This window comes from Colossoma macropomum, unplaced genomic scaffold (assembly GCF_904425465.1).
Source record: "Colossoma macropomum unplaced genomic scaffold, Colossoma_macropomum, whole genome shotgun sequence".
Taxonomy (NCBI): domain Eukaryota; kingdom Metazoa; phylum Chordata; class Actinopteri; order Characiformes; family Serrasalmidae; genus Colossoma; species Colossoma macropomum.
In genome coordinates, this window is record NW_023494798.1 from 18,367,275 (window position 1) to 18,390,007 (window position 22,733).

Consider the following 22,733-nt stretch of genomic DNA (forward strand, 5'->3'; position numbering starts at 1 on the left):
AAGTCTCATTATTCATGGAAACAGTGCAAACCAGCTAAGCTATTTTCAAGTTATAGGAGTGAGGAGTGGAAGCGTGGAAATGGCAGCGGATCCTAGACATTTAAGGTAATTCAAATAAACTTTCAGGGCCGATCTCGTGGACAAGGATTGGACTAGACTGCAATGTCAATGACTTTTTTGCCATTAAACACTCATTTTGTCCAGGCTTTGGCTTAATCTGGGAAATTAGCCTTTAAAGAAAGGAAATGATCGATACAGAGAGAGGGACTAATTCATCCTCTTCCCACAATTGAAAGCACAGTCAATTGTGCTCTGGCCGATTTCATCACTCAAGAGCTCCCAAAATGCAAAAGGTTTAGCTATCAGAACCACATACGATAATGGAATTCAATGGATTAGTTTAATACAGCAAATTTCCTTTAAAGGACACAACCTTTTCCTCAAACCAGTGCAATGAAAAAAAATAAACTTTTAGCACTAAAGCCCAGCAGGTTTAACAGCTGTAGTGAAGTTCAGTAAGTAGTGTTCCCATTCTTGCACTGTTGTCTTACTACAGAGACAGAGTTCTGAGAGAGTCAAGCAAACTCACTTTTGATTGACTTAAATAATACCCATTAAATAACAACCAAATGCATGTCCCCATTTTTAGAAGCATAATTACTATTCAAACTGAAGGAGTGAGTGGAAAGCAATAATAATAATGGGGGCTACCCAATACACCGTGCTTACACTAATTAAGGGGACAGAACAGAATATATTTGATTTTCCTAATTATAAGGAAAAAATCAGACATATTTCATCTTACTAGATAGATGCTGCCTGGTCTCACTAGTCTCTTCAAAACATGCTGTCCATGGTTTCACAGGCTCAAAACAAAGACAGCAATAATGATGCTAAAGAGTGTTAGGTAATTGGATACTTTGTAGAGGCTATTATCTTCTTTTCAGCTATTGTGCTCTAAAGTAATTACGCATAGTTCAAGCATTTCCAATTGAGTTCTTAGAAAAGCAAACCATGTGGAGGATAACAAACAGGGAACAACAGGGACTTGTGTTATACATAATGCATGAAGTTAGTAGGTGTACAGCAAATTGTTAGATGCTTAGAAAATGAGAATTCAGAAGAATCTTTCTCTTCAGTGACATTAGTCACATTCATACTGATTTGCACTCATTGCCACAACTTGACAACTAAATGATTTCTGTTTTTTTCTGACTTTTTCAATGATTGAGATATTGGTATGGATGCTATAGATTTAGAGGATGTAGAGGATGTAAATTTAATCTTCTGCAAAGATCATTAAATCAGCTGCTTGAATTGCAGTATGAAGAATAGAAAGCCTTAAGAATGTAGGTGCAAAATAAAGCTAAAATAAAATTAACCTCTGAGAACTGTGTTCATGTATTTAATTCCAGTAATCAAGCAATCAGGAAATACTATAAAACAACATTTATGAGAGATGAAACTGTGAATGAACTGACCTTTTCAGAGCTGTCTCCATCTCCATCTTCTCTTGGTTTGCTTCTTTGATCTGGTATGTGACCCTGGCCAGAAACTCCTCAAAGTTGGACAGGAGGCGAGGCTCATCCTTGCGAAGCTGAGCCCACAAACTGCGCACCTCTCCTGGGCTAAAAGCACAGAGAAGTCAACAATAACTAAACTTTTTTAAGGCTACACAACAGGCAGATCAGGTTTTTACTGGTGGCCAATACCAGTATTAAGAGACCAGCATGGTCAGTGACTGATCTAATGCCAGTATTGGATATTGGAGTTCTTAAACATGAACAATATTAAGATATCAGAATAGTGTTTTACAGATATATTAAAAGTAGTGTAAGCTGCTGCATTGCTATAGTTCATTTTTATTACTTTTTTAATAAGCAATAACGTTTCACTCAACTCACTCATTTAGACTCGGACCAGCTGGGTAAGCCAGTTCCTGCCATGTTCAGCTGGAAATGAGCAAGACCCAGAAAGCTCATAGAACCATATAATCTAAATTGTCAGTTCCTGTCTGGGAGCTCGCCGTTAGCCAATAGAATGCACTTATCAAACTGATGACTTCCACTAGGACTTCTTTCCTGCTTCAAGAATAACTGCAGTGTGCTAAAGGAGAAACTAGTCATGCAATAAGCAATAAGCTCTCTCCTGTCCTACACTCTGATATTTAAATGTCTCCTTCATCTGACAGGCCTTCCTTTGGGACAGCATGAAGCAGCTGTCTCATACTCTGATTGATTGTAGTACGGGATGTTTCAGCCTGTATTCATCTTAACCTTTGAGCATGTTCAGGGACCAGCAGGCTGGCATTTGCTCAAGATCAGTGGCCATTTTTTCTGTACTGCAGTCCAACAACAGGACATGTGAAAAATGAAATGAACATGACTTTCTAAACAGCAAAAGCAAATGAATGGAGTGTTTGAAGTGAAGTTACACTCACTCCTCAAAGATGTTGCTGGCACCCAGGTTCTCCATCAGCATGGAGAAATGCTTCTCCTCGTCGTCCTCCCCCCCACTGAGTCTCGCCTCCCACTGACTCTGGTAGAGCGACTCGGGAGGACTCTGCACTGCGACAGACTCTTGACCTGCCTCTGGAGCTGCTGCTGATGCTGCAGGGCCGAACATGAACTCGCCTAGACAGCAAGTATACAGGGCATTTAATCTTCTGTACAGATCTTTTTTTCTACACCCTCAAAAAAGATTTTGGACGGTGTTACATATTTCAGACTTTTGAGATGAGCTGTTGAGTGCAGAAAATTAAGATCAAAACTTGAGGACTCAGGGTAAGCACTGCACAATATACTATATGGAGAAAAGTATTGGGACACCACTCCTAATTACTGATTTCAGGTGTTTCAGCCACACCCATTGCTAACAGATAAAATTAGGCACAAAGCCTTGCAATCTTGATAGACAAACACTGGCAGTGGAATAGGTCATACTGATGAGCTCAGAGACTTCACATGTGGTACTGTCATATGATGCCACCCTTGCCACAAGTCAGTCTGTGAAATTTCTGTCCTGCTAGATCTGCCCTTGTCAACTGTAAGTGCTATTCTTGTGAAATAAAAACACCCAGGAGCAACAACAGCTTAGCCACGAAGCGGAAGACCATGCAAATTCACAGAGCGTGTCTGACAAGTGCTGAAGTGCACAGTGCCTATCCTCTGTTCAGTCACTTACTAACGAGTTCCAAATTGCCTCTGGAAGCAACAACAGCAAAAAAAAACTGCTTTAGGAGCTTCACAAAATCGAGTAATGTCTTGGAATTGCAATATGTATTTTTTGCAGTATTTTGCTCATATTGTGCAGCCCAAACCCAATATTTATGTAGGAAAATAAAACATGTCTTACACATAATCAGATAGTAAGTCTAAAGAAGCAAATCACCGTGACTTAGAGATGATCTTACTAAACTGTGGAAAATAATTACTATTCTGTCTGATTAATATAATAAAGACCCACTGAAGCCAGAAGAGAACTCCTCCAGGGTGAGGTATCCGTTGCCATCAGCATCCAGAGTGTCAAACACATTCTCCAGATCCTCAGCACTCAGGGGCAACTCTCCCAGTAGCCTCTGAAACATAATACAGGAGCCATCAACACACAAGTAATATGCAATAATAGATTTAGGAATTAGAAATAAAAAAAAAAAGGAAGACTCTGATTTTACAACTATAAGATATGCTTTAAATAAGGAAAGAGGTTGTTGGCAAGATGCAAAATACAGAGGTCCTGGGGGGTCTCCTAATTAACCTGTTGGACCCCCCTTAATGTCTAAAAATCAAAATTCTTATGATGTCATAGCCAACAGCCCAATAACCAGTGATGCAGCACTTGTCTGCCTCTGGGTGGTGCTGTAACAAACTGGTTCAGCCAGTTGGTCCTTCATAGTCTAGCAACTGTAGCTATGCCTAGGACAAGTTTGAAAAACTTTACAATATGCAGCAGCACGTTTTTAAATATGAAAACTTGCCCAATTTCTCAAGAGACTGGTGGAAAGAGTGAATTGTTACTCATTTCTCAAACCGAACACAAAAGACAAGATGTATAAGATCTCAATTAATGTGAGGAAGACTGTATTACCAAACTAGAAAAGAGCATTTCTAAATGAAAAATTGTTAAACCAAACATTTTGTTGGCACTGAAGCTAGCATTAGCGTCACTGTGGTGAGTGAGTTCGCAGCCAGTCAACGCTGGAGTTGCCAGCCAACATGGTAGCCCCGAATACCAGGAAGTGTTTTGTACACTGGTTGTAGGTACACTGCACTCTAGGGCTGTGAGAGGGGATTGAAAATCAACTTTCCTAGTGTTTGTTTCTCTAGTATTCAAGTTCATTCAAATTAGGAATACATTATTTTTCAAAAAAAATAACATTGTCCTATTCTGATGGATCTTTACGAATGACTGATCCATGTAATCTCCAAACCAGTGACATCCCACTGTCATGAGCTAAAGAGGGCTGCTATGAAAGTAGAAGTGTGTAATTGCTTCAGGTGGCTGCAGTAGCTGCTAAACTATGAGCTTATTTCACTATGTTATAAATATTATATCATTATTAGCTTACTGCACTACAAAGTACTCACATATGGAACATTGCCTTGTCAGAAAAAAAGTCTGCTGTCTGTGTGATGGAATATTTATTTATTTATAATAAATAAATAAATAAATACATACATACATACATACATGCATACATCACATGTGTGATGAACTCCATATCAAGGGAATGACATTTAAAACATTTAAAACCATTTGTTACATTCATAACATTTAATTCATTGACTACATTTGACTGCATTCATTCTGCATTCATTCAGACATTTCTCATATTAGAGACTGCATGACCACTATGATTACGCAGTGCTTACGTCTCAGCGATCAACCCTGTAGATACACAATGCTGCCCTATTCCTAAAAGCAAACACCACACCCTGTGTGAGGATTGAGCAAATGTTTACACAGACAGCCTATTGAACAACTGCCCCATAAAACTTAAAATGTTTCATGAATAATCTTACAGATGTCACAGAAGGGAACTATAAGGCCAAAGCTTCTGAATAAACAGCCTTTATCAGGCTTAGGCATGCCTCTTATGTCAGCAGGTTATTATACTGTGTAGCTTTAAAATGCTGGCTATTAACACTTTTGCCCAGTGTGATCAGGCTGGTGTGAAGAAGTAAGCACAAAATGTCATCTCTGACCTCAAACTGGCTTTGCTTCCCTAATTACGATGACCTACAGTGTTAAGTTACATTTTCACTTTCAGGGGCTATAAATATGCTAAAAATGCTAGTTAAGATGTATCACGTTTCATAACCTGTGATGAGCTCAACCAGTGTTATTATGTCCCCTTTTAGCACACATCCCTAAAAACACAATGCTAAAAATGGAGTTGTTAGAATCTTGACATACAATCGCCAACTCTAGAGAAACTTTCTATGGCAGTGAGTAAACTTCTAAAAAGTATATTAAACTCAATAAGTGTAATTAGTTTTGTAGTCAATACCATTATGCTAACCATACACCAGAAGACTTTGAAAAGACTTTTGAAAGACTAAAGTCTGACACTCTCTCACATCTAAAGACAGTGTCGTGTTTTTTAGTCAGAGACTATGATTTCGCAAAGACTAGGAATCTTGCAGTGTCACTGTTTACAAGACTGCAACTACATTTTTGAGATTATTCCCCATCATGCACCTGGTAGAAATTTACAAGCAGATAAACACTTTTCCTTCCATTCTATAGTGGTACAGATGGGAAGATACGTTGGCTGGGCATGTAAAGATCTGGGACTCAGATTAGTTCACTATAGAACTGTATACTCTGACAGATCATCACCCAGAATTGTATTACTTAACCTGAAAAATGTGCAGTTACTTTTTTAATTTGATATAAAGATTTACACATCAACATAACAAGCAGCGATTCAGCATTGTCGATTGGGTGTCATGAACTAAACCATAAGAAACAAACAAACAAAATAAGAAACCACTGTAACAGAAAACAGAAAAAAAAGAAAAAAATTGATGATTCTTCAATAATGGCATTCTTAAAGTCCTCTGCACATTTCCTTATGTGTTACAGGCTCAGTGAGCCTGAAATATTAAAACACTCAGTTTACATTTTAAGTTATTATGATTATTGTATTGAGCTGCTGTTTTTTTACAGAGATTTCAGGCAATCACGCCTGCATCTCTCTCTCTCTTTCCTCTCTCTCTCTCTCTCTCTCTCGTCGCGCGCCTGCGCTCGCGCGCGCCCCTCTATTTGCATGAGCCAAGACTTAAAACTTACGATAATATTAAACACGGTTGATTTTGTTGCGGCGTCAAGACGAGAAAAAGACTGACTTAAGACCGCCATCTTGACCGCCTTATACCAAGCGATCGAGATGACGCGAGCGCGACGCGACTCTAACAAGACTCTCGTGATTTTATTCTGCGACAATGAAAAGTACGTTTGGTGTAAGGCCGGCATTAGAGGTGAGTCAAGACCAAGATTTTGTAGCAGTTGAGTCTGAGTCAAAGACTGAGACCAGGAGTGGCAAGACTAAGAAAAGACTGAGACCAGATTATGTTTTTCTTTCAGAATATAAAAATAAAAGGAAGAAAGGAGGAAAAAATGAAATTAGTTTGTAGGTATACATTTATTATCGCTCATTATACAAATAAATAATACAGCCCCATTTCCAAAAAATTTAGGACGCTGTGCAAAATGTAAATAAAAACAAAATGCAATAAATGTACAAATCATGTAAACACTATATTTTACTGAAAATAGTACAAAGACAACATATCAAATGTTGAAACTGATTTTGAATTTTGAATTTGATGCCAACAACATGTTCCAAAAAAGTTGGGACAGGGGCAACAAAAGGCTGGTAAAGTTGTGTAATGCTAAAAAAAAACACCTGGTGGTTGATTGGCAACAGGCAAATCATTGCATCCTCTGTTTATTTGAATTCTGCACAGTTTCCCAACAGTGTTTTTGGAAATGGGGTTGTATATTTTATAATAGATTTGGTAAAATATAATATTAAATAATATTTAGCCTAGAAATATTATTAATGACTATGTTATAGTCTTAGTCCAACCTTGCATTGTAACTTTTGGAAGCATGTGATGGTGAGGTTATTCTCTGTCCATTCTCCTCTAAAACATTTTCAGAATCACCACCTAAAGTCAACTGAATATAAACCAAACAACGTACATCTATTTGTATTTTTAAATGAAACATTGTAATAATGACAACATTACAGTCTGCCCTCAGGGCATGTTTGAATTTTGACACCAATGAACATCAACAAGCTCTCATGGAAAGGATTAATTAGATCCTCAACCAGCAGTGAACAGATTTTATTTAAACATGTAGTGAAAGGATAGTGTTTTTTCTGTTTGAAGCTACTGTTGATGTTTCATAATGATAGTAAAAAAGTTTGGTTTCTAATTACAATATACAATTTCCACATCCACCCTACCCTGAGACTGACACAACATGGAATGCAAATGATGCTGTGACCAAGACAAGACTGTAACGGTTAATTTAGATTGGACTCAACACAAAATGCAACAAATCGTCATTTTAAGTGTGGAAAAACAGAAGCAGCATGTTAAAGATCCAGAACAGTCCCAAAGTAAACAACACTTGGGCATTTTATACTTCATAAGATCCTTTGTTTACGAACATCTGAATTGGTTCTCCAGGACTTGAGGAGATGACTTTAGCATTAGAGAAATGTTGGTTGAAATTCTACACACAATGTAGTGAGAAAAGAAATATCTGAATGGACTTAAAGGTCTATCCCAAATATGTGACTGTGATTTTTTCAGTATTCACACAGGACTCATTTTTCCTATGGCACGTGCAACAACATTACTGCATTATACAGCCCTGCTTTCAATAGATGGTTCTTTACATAACCATTTTTGGAAAGGAAATGTTTGTGTGTGAATATCTCTCTTAAAGATTAAACTAACCACACAATGTAAAGGTTCTACAACAACTGAAGGCTTTCAGTTAGGAACCTTTTTTTCCCAAGAGGCTGAATTGAACTGATACAACCGCATGGACATACTATTGATGAAACATGGAAGAAAACAGTATCATTGAAATTAAATGAATGGGCAACAGCCATTGAACCATTGAACCAATTGTAATTTCGAACAGTTGAGGCACTTGATGGTGGACGCATACCTAGCAAAGTTGTAAATGTTTTGGCACGGTTTCCACACAAACATTCACACAAATAATGTTAAAAGACAGAAAGAAAGGAGATGGAAATGCGTGCAATAATAGGGGACTCCTTTTTGTCCAAATGGGTCTAGATCATTAGTAGCTCAACTTGAATAAAGATGTGGAGCTGATGGCTATCAATGCATCTCCATAAACATTGGATCAAAGGTGTAATGCCTTTCAAAGACCCTCTTCATCGCGTGGGCCCATGAGTGGACCATCAAAGAGCATGGCTACAATGGATGGAAATCTAAGAGGCCACCCAATCTACACAATAATACAACAGAAGCAACGGCCTCACAAAGCTTCATCCTGTGCACTGTGCTCCACTCGTGGCTTCCAGGCTGTCTCATGGGCTCCCCTGAATTCTCACTCTGAATGTTTAGACTACACACTTAAAAAAGATGGTTCTTCAAGGGTTCTTTAGTAAAGAAAATGGTTCTGTATAGGACCCTGAAGACTCAAAGAACCCTTTGCATGATTAAGGAGTTCTCTGCATCATGAAAGCGTTCTTCAGATTGATGGAGAGTGTGTTTTATATGGTTCTATATAGAACCGTAATGAAAAGAGTTCCATATAGCACCAAAAAGGGTTCTTTTACGGGTATAGACTTGAAATTATAACAATAAAAGAACCCTGTTTGGTGCTATTTAAGCCTTTTCAAAAAGGTTCCATACAGAACCATCTACAGAACATTCTCCATCAATCTGAAGAACTCTTTCACAATGCAAACAACTCTTTAATCATGCAAAGAGGTCTTTGAGTGTTCATGATTCTATATAGAACCATTTTCTTTACTAAAGAACCCTTAATGAACCATCATTTTTAAGAGTGTACCTCCACAAAACATTTCAATGAACAGGGCCCACTGACTGTCTCTTTCCACCGAGTCTGATCATCAACACCTTCTACGTCATTCAGACTCTCTGTACTGTTAGATAATTTGTTGCTTAGGTAGCACTTGTCATTAGATCACCCTTGTTTTGATTCTGAACTCAACACACTGTTATGACTAATGTTGTAACTAGTGATTTAGAGAACAATCCAAAAATTAGGAACTCAACCAGTGTCGAAACTCAGAAGAGAGAATGCTGAACATTCAAACTTATACACGGTACTGTGTGAAAGTCAGAGACCACCCTTCATTAATTTCATTTCCAGTCGAAACAGCCATTATGTACAAGTTATTCATTGTTCAGAAGATATTTCTGAGATTACATAAGATAATTTTGCGTAAGGAAAGGGAAGTCAACACACAATAAGTGAAAAACAAAAGTTTCCAAAACTGGAGTTCCAGAATTAAAGATAAAGAGAAAATGAGACTCCTAACAACCATGCAAGACCTGGTAGACCACCAAAACCGTCACCATCACATAAACAGCACTTAAAGCTTTCATCTTTGAGAAATCTTTTACTTCAGGTTTGAAAATAATCCACAAGTGTTTCTGTTCATCCTTTCACTGTGAGAAGACACTCAACACTATAAATCTGAAAGGATGTATAGCTGTTAAGAAGCTGTTACTGAAAAAAGAAAATAGATAAAAAAAAGTTTGCAATCAAACAAAGAAGCTGCTGGTGTTCTCAGAACAACTGACTGACAGAGCCCAGAGCTGAACTGAATGTGTTTTGGATTACTTGGATCATAAGCAGCAGATAATGCAACCAACATCTAAGACTGAACATGAAAAATTTCTTTAAAAACCTGAAAGTAAGTCTTATTACAGCAAGCTGTAATAAAAGCAAAGAATGGACACACTAAATTCTGAAAATGTGATATTATAATTAGTTGTTTTGTATAATTTTTGTGCAGTTTGCTGTTAAATGTTTCCTGCTTTCTTCCTGATGCTGAAAAATGAAGAACTTGCACATAATGGTCACTTTGACTGGAAATTAAACAAATGCAGGGTGGTGTTGGAATTTTGCACCATACTGTAGCTTCCAATCCTGAGAAGTAGGAAAGTGCTATTGCTGTTTTAAAACACTGAATTTAATGCACTAATACAGTACCAATACCAATTTTTAAAAAATAACAACAATAATAATAATACTAATATATTTTATAAAAACATTTCTTATTAAGTACTTAAATGTTAAATTAGGTGCGCTGCTGGAGGAATTTAACAAATCTATGCAATAGATGGAGTGCACTGAGAAGTCAGGAACTTCTAACTAGCAGAGATATCAACTGCTTTTGATCAGCTACTTTTTACTGTGTTTATGATTATTTGTATTTATTCCAATGCTATATTGTGTTTTTACTGGCAAAAATGCACTTACACAAGATGACTAGATTTAAACAATTTGTTTAAGTGTTTAAGACTTTTGCACAGGACTCTATATAAAAAGAAGTAATAATAATAATAAGAAAACAAAGAGAAAGAAGAAGCAGAAGAAGCAGAATCCGAAAAAGAAGAAGAAGAAAAAGAAGAAGTAGAAGAAGTGTATCACTCTACCTGTTTTCATAATCCTCTGATAGTCATAGCTAACAGTCGGGTCTTACCTGCATGTCCCGCCGAGTGATGAAGCCTTTGTCTTCGGTGTCACAGATCTGGAAGAATTCCTGAGTCTTCTCCAGCACAGTGCTACAGTTGCTGACACTCTGGTTCTGAGGGCTTCTACTCGCGCTGAACTTGGCTTGCATCTCCTCTCGTCTGGGCTGGGCAGCCCGGCTCACCTTAGAGTCCCAGGTGCCACTGAATGCTGCCATAGGAGAGTCCTTGTGTGTACGTGCACGTCTGTGTGTGTGTGAGGCCTCTGCTTCCTTACATGGGTCAGCTCTGGACGGGAGAATTGAAAGAACACACAGCTTTGAGTTTCAACCACATCACACAGCCTTTCAGCGATGGCTGCTGCCCTCCATCTCTTAGCAACCGCCTCTTTAATTAGTCAATGAAGCTGCAGAGATGTGTGGAGGTAGAGAGCCACAGCGCGAGCGAGCGAGCGAGAGAGAGAGAAAGAGAGAGAGAGAGAAAGAAAGAAAGAGAGAGAGAGGGAGAGAGAGAGTAAAAAGACCTTAGCATTCTCCTGTACAGGTGTAGATAATCTGTCTCATTGATGTGTAACTCTTGGTAAATAGTTTCACACAAATAAGCAGTTACAATACATGGTACCATACTATTACTGAGAGGGATAACATGCTAGGCTTTAATGGACTTTGGGGAAAAAATGTGGAATAAGAGGGGCAAAAAGGCTTCAGAGCAATTAGAGACTGCTAGCCAGCTCAAAGCCTAATTGGTGTAATTGGCTGCATCGACCACTGATAACGCTAAAATGAAGAGGGACGATTATATAACCTGTTTTGCACTGGCCTGAGAAGTAACAGATGACTGAAAAGAAGCACAAAAACTACTAAAGTAGACAACAAAAACTGAAAAAAATGAGTGTGGGATTCATTTTATGGCCTGCTATGTCATGTCACCATACAGCACTGCACCTACTTTGTTTGTTAGTAAGCTTTTCCTCTCTCTCTCACTCTCTCTCTCTTTCTTTATTTTTTATTAATGGAAAATACCTTTGGAGAAAAGGAAACCTTTTAGTAAGTAAGTAATGAAATAAGTAAGTACATTTTATCTATATAGCATGTTAAAAAACAAAGTTCTTTACAATTTATGAACAAACATTAATCCCACCACTAGTTCTCCACTTTCACTAGTCTCATCTACACATAAAAAATACCACACAATAACACTACCATACCATGTGTTTGAAGCTTGCATTTAAACCAGTCACTGAGCCTGCCTGATGTCAACTGGTAGGCTGTTCCAAAGCCTTGGCACAGCAACAGCAAAGGCCTGATTTCCTTCCTTTCCTAGTCTAAGCCGAGACCGCAGGACAATCAGCAGCAATTGAGAACTCGACTTTAAAGATCTTAAAGGAGCATATAGACAGAGCGTGTCCATAATGCATGTAATGCTTTAAAAACATACAAAGTTACCTTATGCTGGATTCTGTAATAAACTGGGAGCCAATGAAGTAAAACTGGAACAATGTGATCTCTTTTCTTTGTACCAGTCGGGCTGCGGCATTGTGGACTAGCCGTAAACGAGCAAGAGACGTTTTATTGACCCCAAGATACGGCACATTACAGTAATCCAATCGTGAGGTAACAAAGGCATAAATTACTTTCCATATCAGGTGGGCTAAGAAGTGATTGAAGTCTGGAGTTTGTTCTCAGCTGGAATAAAGTGCTCTTAAAAACTGCTCTCCTATGAAAATACAGGATCTTGCTGTGGAACATAAGAGGCTGAATCAGAACATTAAACTAGGTATGTCATACATTCATCTAAAGGCTTTTTTCAGTACAGTTACTAATCCCAACTATCTGTTCCTTGGTCTAATACTCGACCGTGGTGGTCCCCCTGCTGAGCTGGTCTGCCTAGGGTCATGGATGCCGTTCCACTGGCTCAAGTTTGCCAATATCGCTCTATGAAATATGCTTATGTATAAATATATAAAACAAGGTGATAAATGTATTTGTTACCACACCATACAGTGCCCCCATTAAAGCTTTCAGTGTTGTTGTGGGTACAAGGTGTCATCAAACATGTGTGCCCAGAGTAGTATCATAGTGCAGAAAAGATACAGTGAATAACACAATAACACATTTATTTCCAAAACGTGCAGTTGTGTGATTAGGACCTGTTGTGCAACCGAATGTTTTACAGTTCATAAAGAAGCAAAAAATTAGTTATATAGAAATGTATTAGAATGGTGTTAATAGTAGAGATGCACTGTGTGATATTTACACAATTACATTTTTACAATATTGTATTTTGGTAAAATCTATGTTCTGTGTCACAAATAAAACACACTCAGCTTGTCTAGAAGGCATTTACTTGTTGGATTGTATTTATTAGATGCTAAAGAAAACTTGTTTATTTACTATATATATTTAGTAGTACTATTATATGATTAATAATAACCATGTTTAACAAATTAAGTAAATGTAAAATATCTTTATTGTGCAAAACAGTTGAACAGTGTACAGATAAACCTGTGGTATTTACACAGCACACAGTAGCTTCTCTGGCTCAAAAACAGAGCTGAATGTTGTTTCACATCCAAATATCTCAAGTCATTTGTCTCATACATGCATCTTGTTTACTTGCACTGCATCTCTGAACGTCAGTCCAGTAAATATTACTGTCGTTTACGCTGTCAGTTTTAGCGACTTTCATTGTTTTTTCTGACTTTGTTGAAACAACGGGCCACAAGACCCCGCTGCTGCGTGATAAAGCTGACCGACGGAGGGCCACCGCAGGCAGGGCTAGTGGACACACAGGCCCGGCTAGCAGGCTGCTATACTAAAGGCTAAACCGAGGCTAAATACTATCACTACGCCGAGAGTCTAACAGTTCCTTCCACTCCTTCAATAACTTTAACTCAGACTGTAAGTGGCCACACAGCACCAGACAAGAGGCAGGTAAGCATGTTATCCGTTAGCATGTTCTTTATACTAAAAACTGCTATTACAGATTCTGCCATGAGCATTTTTACTGCTGCTTGTCATCCCACACTATTGACTTGTTGTTACGTTACTACTGGCGCACATGCACGCATCAGAAATTGCTTTGTGGTATCGATCATATGTATCGGTATCCCCATCACCGATACCGATATTGCATTTAAGTGACAAGATCGACACTTATCACTAGGTAATAGTTACTTAAACTAACACTAAATACTGTTTAGATTTAGATAGGCTCTGTTAGAAGCATACTGAGAGTAGGGTTAGCTAGACACTGCTCCTCTGGCATAAGACAGCTTGTTTCTGCCACACAACGCTATATCACATTGCTACTTCAATGATCAGATTTGTACCAGACTTGGGATCTGAATTGAGTGCATCTTTACATACAATAGAACAGAATATGAGATTTCTTTATTCTTTTGAATTCTTTTTCTTTAACTGTCTAAAGTACAAAGAAAAGACTTCTAATGTTTTGGCTGACCAACTTGATTGTATTTAGTAAATATAAACAAATTTTGATCGCACTCAAAAGTTCAAGGTTTATAGAATATTCAAGTAACACCATTTTGAAACACTACACAACAAGCAGGTGAACTGGTAACAGGTGAGGTTGTCAAGATAGGATATATATGGAGATTCCATCAAAGCCTCAGTCTTGGCAAGCAAAGATGGGTTGTAGCTCACCACTTTGTGCCAAACTTTGTGAGGGATCTGTCAAACAGTTCAAAAAGAACATTTCTCAACGTAAGATTGCAAAGATTTAGGTCTTTCACCATCTACTGTACATAATATTGTAAAAAGATTCAGGAAATCCAGAAAATCTCAGTCCGTGTAGGGCAAGGCCAGAAACCACTGTTGAATGTGTGTGACCTTTGAGCCTTTAGATGGCACTGTATGAGAAACTGGCATGCTACTGTGTTAAATATAGCCACACCATTGTCACTTAACACAGTCTGCTGCTGCCTCAAGAAATGCAACTTGAAACTCTATTACGCAAGAAGAAAACCATATCAATTCTATGCACAAACACCACTAAGTTCTCTGGGCCCCAGCTCATCTCAGTTGATCCAAAAGACAGTGAAAATATGTGCTGCGGTCAGATGAGTCCATGTTTCAGCTTGTTTTTGAGAAAAACGGACAGTTCTCTGTGCCAATGATGAAAGGGACCATCCAGACTTTTAGCAACGAAAGGTGCAAACCCAACATCTGTCACAGTATGGGGGTCCTTGTCCACGGCATGAGTGATTTGCATATGTGTGAAGGCATCATTGAGGCAGAAATATATATTGGGCTTTTAGATGTCCATGGTTATTTCAGCAAGACAATGCCAGGCCTCTGCACATGGCTTCATAGACACAGAGTGTATGTGCTTGACTGGCCTGCATGCAGTCAAGATCTGTCTCCTAATCAAAAAGTATGCTGCATTATAAAGAGGAGTATCAGACAACAACAACTATGGACTGTTGAGCAGCTGAAGTCTTGTATCAAGCAAGAATGGCCAAAAAAAATTCCACTTGCACCTGCAACAAATAGTAGATTAAAAAGTGTAATTAAAAGGAAAGATGATGTATCACAATGGTAAAATATGCCTCTGTTCCAACTTTTTAAGTGTGTTGCAGGCATTAAATTCTAAATTTGTTTGAATTTACAAAATACAATCAAGATGGTTGGTAAAAAAATTCTAAATCTTTTCTTTGTACTTTTATTAGTTAAATAAAGAATTAAGAGAAATAACTATTCACAGATTCTTGTTTTTATTGCACTTTAAAAAACTGAACCTTTCCAGATACGGGGTCTGTAGATAATTAAATAAATAATAGAAAATAGCAGTGGGCTAAAATATCGATATGGTGATATATCGTATCGCTTTCTTTTGTGAAGTTATCAATATCAATTTATTTATTAAAACATACATGCACTGTAAATGCTCTAAATGGACTCCCCCTCCAATTTGACTCACCATATTCACTGCTTCATGATTCCCCATGGTAACGCTAAGGTGCTAATCAAATGAATAGGGTAAACCTGCGGTGAGGAAAAAGAAACTCACAGAGGAGAAATGGCATGCAACGGAGGGAAACAAATCAGACAGGCACCGTCCTCTTTCAAGTTGAAGGTCTGGCCCCACTTTGGCTTTCACAGCATTGAGGAGACAAATAAAATAGACAAAGACTATGTGATTTGCAAGAACTGTCTCGTTAAAATAAAGTACACAGGCAACAAAATGAACATGCATAGCCACCTTCTTTGTCATCATCCTGATCTGGTTGTTGAGAAAACAGTTAATGTTGCCACAGCTTGAAGTCAGCCTACAATTAATACAGTTTTTAAAGCAAAACTTTCTTTTACATCTCGGAGGGCTACCGGTATTTTGAGAGAGATATGTATATTTTTACATTAATATACATTTTTGTATTAATTTTTGTTTTTTTTTTATGTAAGTTTACACAGTTGGAAAAGATTTTAGTGATGCACAGCTGTGTTCTACCTTTAGACATTTTAATCCCAGAACTGTTCTGCTTTCTGGTGGTTTATGGCTAATTTATATTGGAATGATGACAGTCAGGGTATGTGTGTTAAAGAGGCATGAAGCTAAGCTTTGCGCTGTGCTGTACATTGTTTCACATTGGTTGTCAAATTCACTGAAATAGGCACTAATAAATACATAATTCCTGATATTTGCCTATTATTGTTTTTAGTTACACAGATATTGTGATGTATCGAAGAGGACTGTCTTGCAATAAATTTGACTTTCGCCAAAAAATAAGCACATACCACATAAAAACCAAATGCCACAGAGCAAACATTAGCCTACAAGTTACATTCTCTCATCCAAACTGGGTGACTTGTGCATTTGGTCCAGCCCATTTTATGATAGGGGAAACATTGCTGTACCTCAGTGCCTGTAGAAAAGTGCCACAATTATACAGCAGCAAACGGGTTTACTAGTAAAGTTAGAAGGTGGTGGTTTCAGGCATCTACCAGAGCAAGTAGACATTGTTCTTTTTACACATCATGTTTCATTTTATGCTTCAGTGTAGATGTAAAAGAGGAGTTAAAAATGTAATCAAGTACAGTGGTAGTTAATGAATGTGTGATCATGCATACAAGCCAAGATCCTACCTACAAAATCACACTGTGTGATGGAAACAGTTATACAAATGCCCTGCTTCCCTTTCTCGCACACTCTGGGTGACTGACAGCTGTGGTGATCATTCCAAATTCATACAACTATGGTTATGGAAAACCACAGTCTTGTTGTCTGAGCCATGGTGCAGTACTGACAGAAAATGTCTCAATGTCAGGTTAAAAGCATGTAACTACAATCTTGACAAATGCCCCAGGAGAGCCAGTGTGTTCATCAAGGTTTGACTCTGTGTGGGTACACATGACCCAATCCTCCAGCTAGGGGAGCATTTACATTCTCTCAGTAAGCACAAAGTAGCCATCACAAGTGGTGAACAGGAAGAACTCTCAACTGATATTCTGAAAAGCACTGCATGTGCCTCAGAGGCCATCAATGTCGAAAAGATTTGAGTTGATGAAGATACAAAATGAGGTGAAACCTAGTGTCACAGGACCATACATTGTGGGGGATGTTTGAAAAAAAGGCTGATGGTGAGACTCTAAAGCCAGCATAGCACTGAATAATTACTACCCAATGGCCATCAACCAGAAAAGTCAAAACCTGCCTCACTCTTTGCAATACAGCCAAATATCAGAAGGTGGGACATCAGGGAGTTCTCTGGAAAACAGTTCCATATGTGCAGATGGAAGCAAAAAGCTTAATTCAACTAGTAATGGATAGGGAGTGCCTGGTGTCCTTCAAACATAATATCACAGGTCTTCACTAAGGCTTCATATAAGTGTCCACACTCAGACAGTGTAGGTTGGAACAAAGCATCTAATCTGGAAAAACCTTCAGTGAAGCCATGCAGGTATGCAAGAAGCGTTCACTTCAGGCCATGATGACCTGGTTCCTCCATAATCAATAGCCCATGCAACTGGCTGCACATGTGAGAAAGACTCACATGGAACCAGGTGCATTGGCTATCGACTATGGCAGAACCAGCTCCCTTATATAATCCCTGTGGGCTGGCAACTCAGGGGCTCTGGATCCTGTAAGAAAAACAAGCTCAGGCTCAGTGGTTAGATAGAGAGTGGTAGCTTAGCCTAAATGAGGCCAAGGCCAGTGCTGAATCTGAGCCTCAGGTGTTCCACCCATGGACCAGACCATCTCATGTATAAACTATGCTAGATGGCCACATCTTTCACAGTCTTCAGTCTCACAGAAAACAACTTTTTTTCATTAAGATAAATGCTAGCTAGTGTCCAGTAGCAAGTGGTTGAGAAAAACGAGTCATTCAGAGTATCGTTTATAGTTGTTACATCTGCAAGCTTTTTCCAACATCTCTGGAAATAGTGACTTGCAAGACCAGACAGTGTCTTGAAGCAAAATGCAAATCTAAAGAGGGTATTTATATTACTGGCTGCATTACACTCACTACCTGACTTTCAGATATAAAATCTTGACTTGTGTGTAGGCATCCACTGTGCTTTGCGCTGCCACTAGTGGTCAGCAGTAATGAAACAGAATGCATATGCATACACATTTGACCTTACATTTAGTATAAAAATTTTACCAAAAGCAGAGGCCTGAAAGCTGCCTGCCTGAATATTACCACAATGGACAAAATGCCATCTCATTTACTTTGGCCAATAACTACAACTATTCACTGCAAAGTCATCAGTATCATATACATAATACATTGAAAACACTCTTAAAAAAAATAAAAGTTCCAAAATGATTCCTGGCTTGGACATACAGCCCTTGTTTGGATCTAGAATTTAGAGGTTATTTAAACTTTAAAAATATCTCTTCACACATCTCATTTACAAAATGGTTCCTTTGAAAGGTTCTGAGAGGAACCAAAAGTGGTGCCATCATTTTTAAGACGTTACCGTGAAGCCTAAAACCTGGTGACCTATAGGGAAATTCTTTGGTCTCACAGCCAATTACTTACACACTGGGCTTGCTTCAGTGTTTACAGCCCAAATATCTTTCCTGCTTTGCATAAAGCCTTTATCTCGCTAGTTGGCTTTCAGTGTAATACAGCCTGGAGTGCAGCGAGGTACTGTACACAATACACCAAATGGAAGCAACCTGTTAGGGTAAGAGAACATAGTAATTGCTATATGCATAACAAGATTTCTTTGACTGTGTCAGGCTTTGGAGTTTGTTGCATGTGATGCACAATAAATGGTGTCTATTACAACCTTGGTTTTATCAGCCAGTAGTTTCACATCTAAAAATTATGTACAGTAAGAAGAATAAATAACTTGAAGTAAAAGGTCATTGATTGGATGAAGTAGTCTATGTACTTCTCAGGGTGTGACCATGTTCATCACTTGACTTTGGCCATAAAACAATAATGAAAAATGAAACAGCACCTAGAACAATTTTCTGTCACTGTGAACTTCAACATGACGTATTTCCCATTTCTGACACTATTAAATGAGTGTTTGACCTCACTGGTGAGTTTAACAAAAAATTCATGTAAGCATACTGAAGCCTAGTGACAGCAGGCCTAATTTGTGACGTAATACAAAATTGATTTGAGCATTTTGTAGCTTGCACAAAAGAGAAAATAAAAGCCAGTCAGGCAGTCAAAGAGTTTCTGGAACTAAAAAGAATCAGACACAGACTGCTCTTTTGAAGTACTCCTAAATACCAAGGGCTAGTTGCCTGGACATGGATTAAGCCTTGTCTTGGACTAAATTACTGTGCCAACTGTGAACCACCATTGGAAATTCTACCCTGGTCTACGCTAAGGCTTAATTGAGGTCTGAGAAACTGCCCCCAGGATGATCTGCCTGCTTTTAATTTTGTTTTTCTTTTTTTTCCCTAGTAAACTGGTCTGTTGCTGGTGATTAAGACTTCAAGAGTTTCCCAGACTTTTCATTCATCACAAAACTTTAACTAGGCCAAAGAACAACAAAGGCCCTGGGTTTGCTGGTTTGTTCAAACACTACTTGAGACTTTATGACATAATCCAGCAGAGGCTGGCACTACACAAACAGAACCTGCCCAGTCATATCAGCACTGTGTCACTAAAGGTGAGCTATTTCAAGTCTGTCCAGTTCAACAGCAGCCAAAGAAAACATTCACTTCCTAGAAATCTCCAATAAGGACCTAAACCTCAAAATGACTTCTGTCTGTCACATAATGAGAAGTCTTTTCATTACAATGGTCTTTTCCTTGATATCAGCAAAATGCTAACCAACTGCCTTGAAACAAATGTCCAAAGAGGTGATACTGAGGTGAGCACTCATTAATGGTGTCAAAGGAGGATAAAAAGAGAAAGAGAGAGGGAGAGAAACTCACAGGGTGGCTTGCAAAGACTTTTTTGTCAGAAATCTATCTTAAATTCCCTCTTTTTTCTCATCGCAGAGGCAGATTCCATCACCCACACACAGACACGTAGCCCTGTGGGAGACTCTGGCTACAGGGACACAACTTACGTTGCACTTCCTGTTCAGCCATAACTCGTTAAGGACACCGGAGTGCGTCCAAAACCGCATACTGACAAAGTAGTCAAACTAGCACACCACCATTAGCACCTTCATTACGATAGTGCGTATGATATGTAGGGTATGGGGTGGTGTTGGACGCAGCTTGAGAATAAAATCCGCCTCATGGCTGCAAGTAAATCCACAAGACTTTGATAAACCAGTCAGCCTACCTTCTATCACTCTGCCAGTCCACAGGACAGCTATCTCCCGTCTTCCACGTGGATTAACAGTAACGTTTCCGCTACGGTGACACCTGTCCAGACAACTTCTCAGCAAACAGCTGCTAAGTTAGTTCCAAACCCCGCAAAATTGACGGATACCTCAGTCTGTTTTCAGTCATTTATTTAAAAATGACAAAACAACGAAAACATCTTTCTTAGTGTTAGTTTCCCTCTCAACCGCTTTACTCACACAGTTCACACTTCTGTCACTAAAGCTGGTTGACTTCTTTTCTCTAACCGCTGCCCTTCGCCGGGGGGAGGGGCTCACACTCCGCGCGCAGCGTCCGTTACTGTAGCAACAAAGTAACGCGCGAGGAGGTTCGAGTGTTTTCGCTCTGCTGTGTTCTGATTGGTCCAAATGCCGTGCGAGGTGAAATATGTGAAAATACACACTGCACGTGCGTTCATTTCCAAGCATGGACACGCGGGACCATTCTGGAGTCACTAGGGACATTCACCCTGCAGCTGTGGCGAAAAGGCCTCACCTATAAGCCCCAGAGGTTGTATTAATGTGTTAATGATATTAAGTCACTTGAACGTCTAGAGGTCTAAGTGTATTTCTGTTAGAAAAAAATGAAGGGTGGTGTGTGGTCACCTTCTGTTTTGCTTGTTGTTTATTGGAGTTTTCTCAAGCAGGCACGAACAAGCACTTATCCTCCTGGGTTGCGGGGGGTTCCCAGCGTTCATTGGGCGGAAGGCAGGAAACATCCTTGACAGGTCCACACTTTAAGTCAACCAACAAAAATAACAACAGCATCAATATCAGCCACAAATGCCCCTTCAAGAAGGCGGAGCGTGCGGCATATTTTGCCTTGCACGCCCATTCTGCAAGTGGCGGTCAACACTGTGAATACACACATACACATATATGGATGTAGTAATTGAACAATGAACATTGTTAAAGGAGCACTAAAATGAAGAACTATGTCTGCTTGCTTTCTACAGTGGTGCCACAACAGTTTTTAGAATGCGATGTTCCTGTTTACCGACAAGGAAACCTTTGTGTGAACTTTAGAAAAAAAAATAAAACTACAAGACCTTTGGGGCAAATACATGAGGACGGTCTGTTTTGAGTTTTTTTTCTGCAAGCTAGCTAATATTGAAGGAAGACAAGTAGTTACTACTTGAATATCAAGTCTATATTTTATTATACACGCTGGGTATTGTAGTGAAAGAACACTGATGGATGAAAATACAAAAAAGGACACAAAAACATAAATTGTATCAAACAGTTCAGGCTGAGGAATGCAATGATGTGCTACAGAATATTACATGACATGACAAATAACATGAACTACTTCTTTTAGGCATCAATGCCCCTTTAAACTTCAGAGCCAAGGTCTTAATCAAAAAGTCTATGCTGAAGGAAACAGAGCCTTGAGATTAAATGCAGACAAAAGAGAAGCCAAGCCACAATGAGCTCATGTGCACGCACTTGTTAGCTTTTTGATAATGATTAACCCATAATTTGCTTTATGGGTGTTATGGAGTAACCAGGTTAATTAATTTGAGTAGCATTACTGCTGTGATAAAACTAATCAAATTCTAAAACTAATCCAATTAACCATTGCTTCACCTGTTTTCCCCGTTTTGTAATACCTTATACTAACAATGTTTGCTATCCGGTGTCAACCAGAGGAGGATGGGTTCCTCTTCTGTGTCTTGGTTCCTCTCAAGGTTTCTTCCTCCTGCTCTTAAGGAGTTTTTCTTTGCCACTGTTGCCACTGGCTTGCTCATGGGGGCTTGGACCCGGATTTTTTTTTTTCTGTAATGCTGATTTTTCTGTAAAGCTGCTTTGTGACAACACTTATTGTAAAAAGCGCTATATAAATAAACTTTGCTTGCTTGCTGTGCATTCTGTTAGTTCTGGCAGAATCAGATTCGCATAAACTATATCTTTTGCATATTTTGGGCTGATTCTATTCTTCTGTTTTTTTGAAAATGTTTTCAACTTACCCATCTGTTATATAACTTATAACAAGTTTGAGAAGGCCTAAACTCTCCATCCTTCTTCACTATACTGAAGGTTTATAGTATCCCACGCTTCCAGTACTAACACCCAGCAATGGAGGAAGAACTCCGTGGGTCCTCTGAAGTTGGGCAGAGTGTCAGTAAAACTGGACTCAAGGGAGCCGTTTCCAAAAGCAGAGAGGAAAAACAGAAAGAGCAAGAGAGCGAGAGAGCAGCCATAGGCCAGACTGCATGGGTATAAAACCGTGGAAGAACTGACGTCACAT

The 22,733-nt window shown here is 38.9% G+C and overlaps 1 protein-coding gene across 1 annotated transcript in view; it reads right to left on the reverse strand.

Annotated features, from left to right (window-relative positions):
• Nucleotides 1-20,628, reverse strand: part of cracr2aa (calcium release activated channel regulator 2Aa) — a 34,512-nt gene extending 13,884 nt beyond the window's left edge. Inside the window, exons 1-5 of the mRNA XM_036585612.1 lie at nt 20,446-20,628; nt 10,733-11,009; nt 3,466-3,577; nt 2,441-2,633; nt 1,482-1,628 (exon numbers count right to left, since the gene is read on the reverse strand). Coding sequence (XP_036441505.1) covers nt 1,482-1,628; nt 2,441-2,633; nt 3,466-3,577; nt 10,733-10,939 — 659 coding nt within the window. The 5' untranslated portion in view covers nt 10,940-11,009; nt 20,446-20,628. The remainder of the gene's footprint in view (nt 1-1,481; nt 1,629-2,440; nt 2,634-3,465; nt 3,578-10,732; nt 11,010-20,445) is intronic.
• Between the last annotated feature and the right edge of the window lie 2,105 nt (nt 20,629-22,733).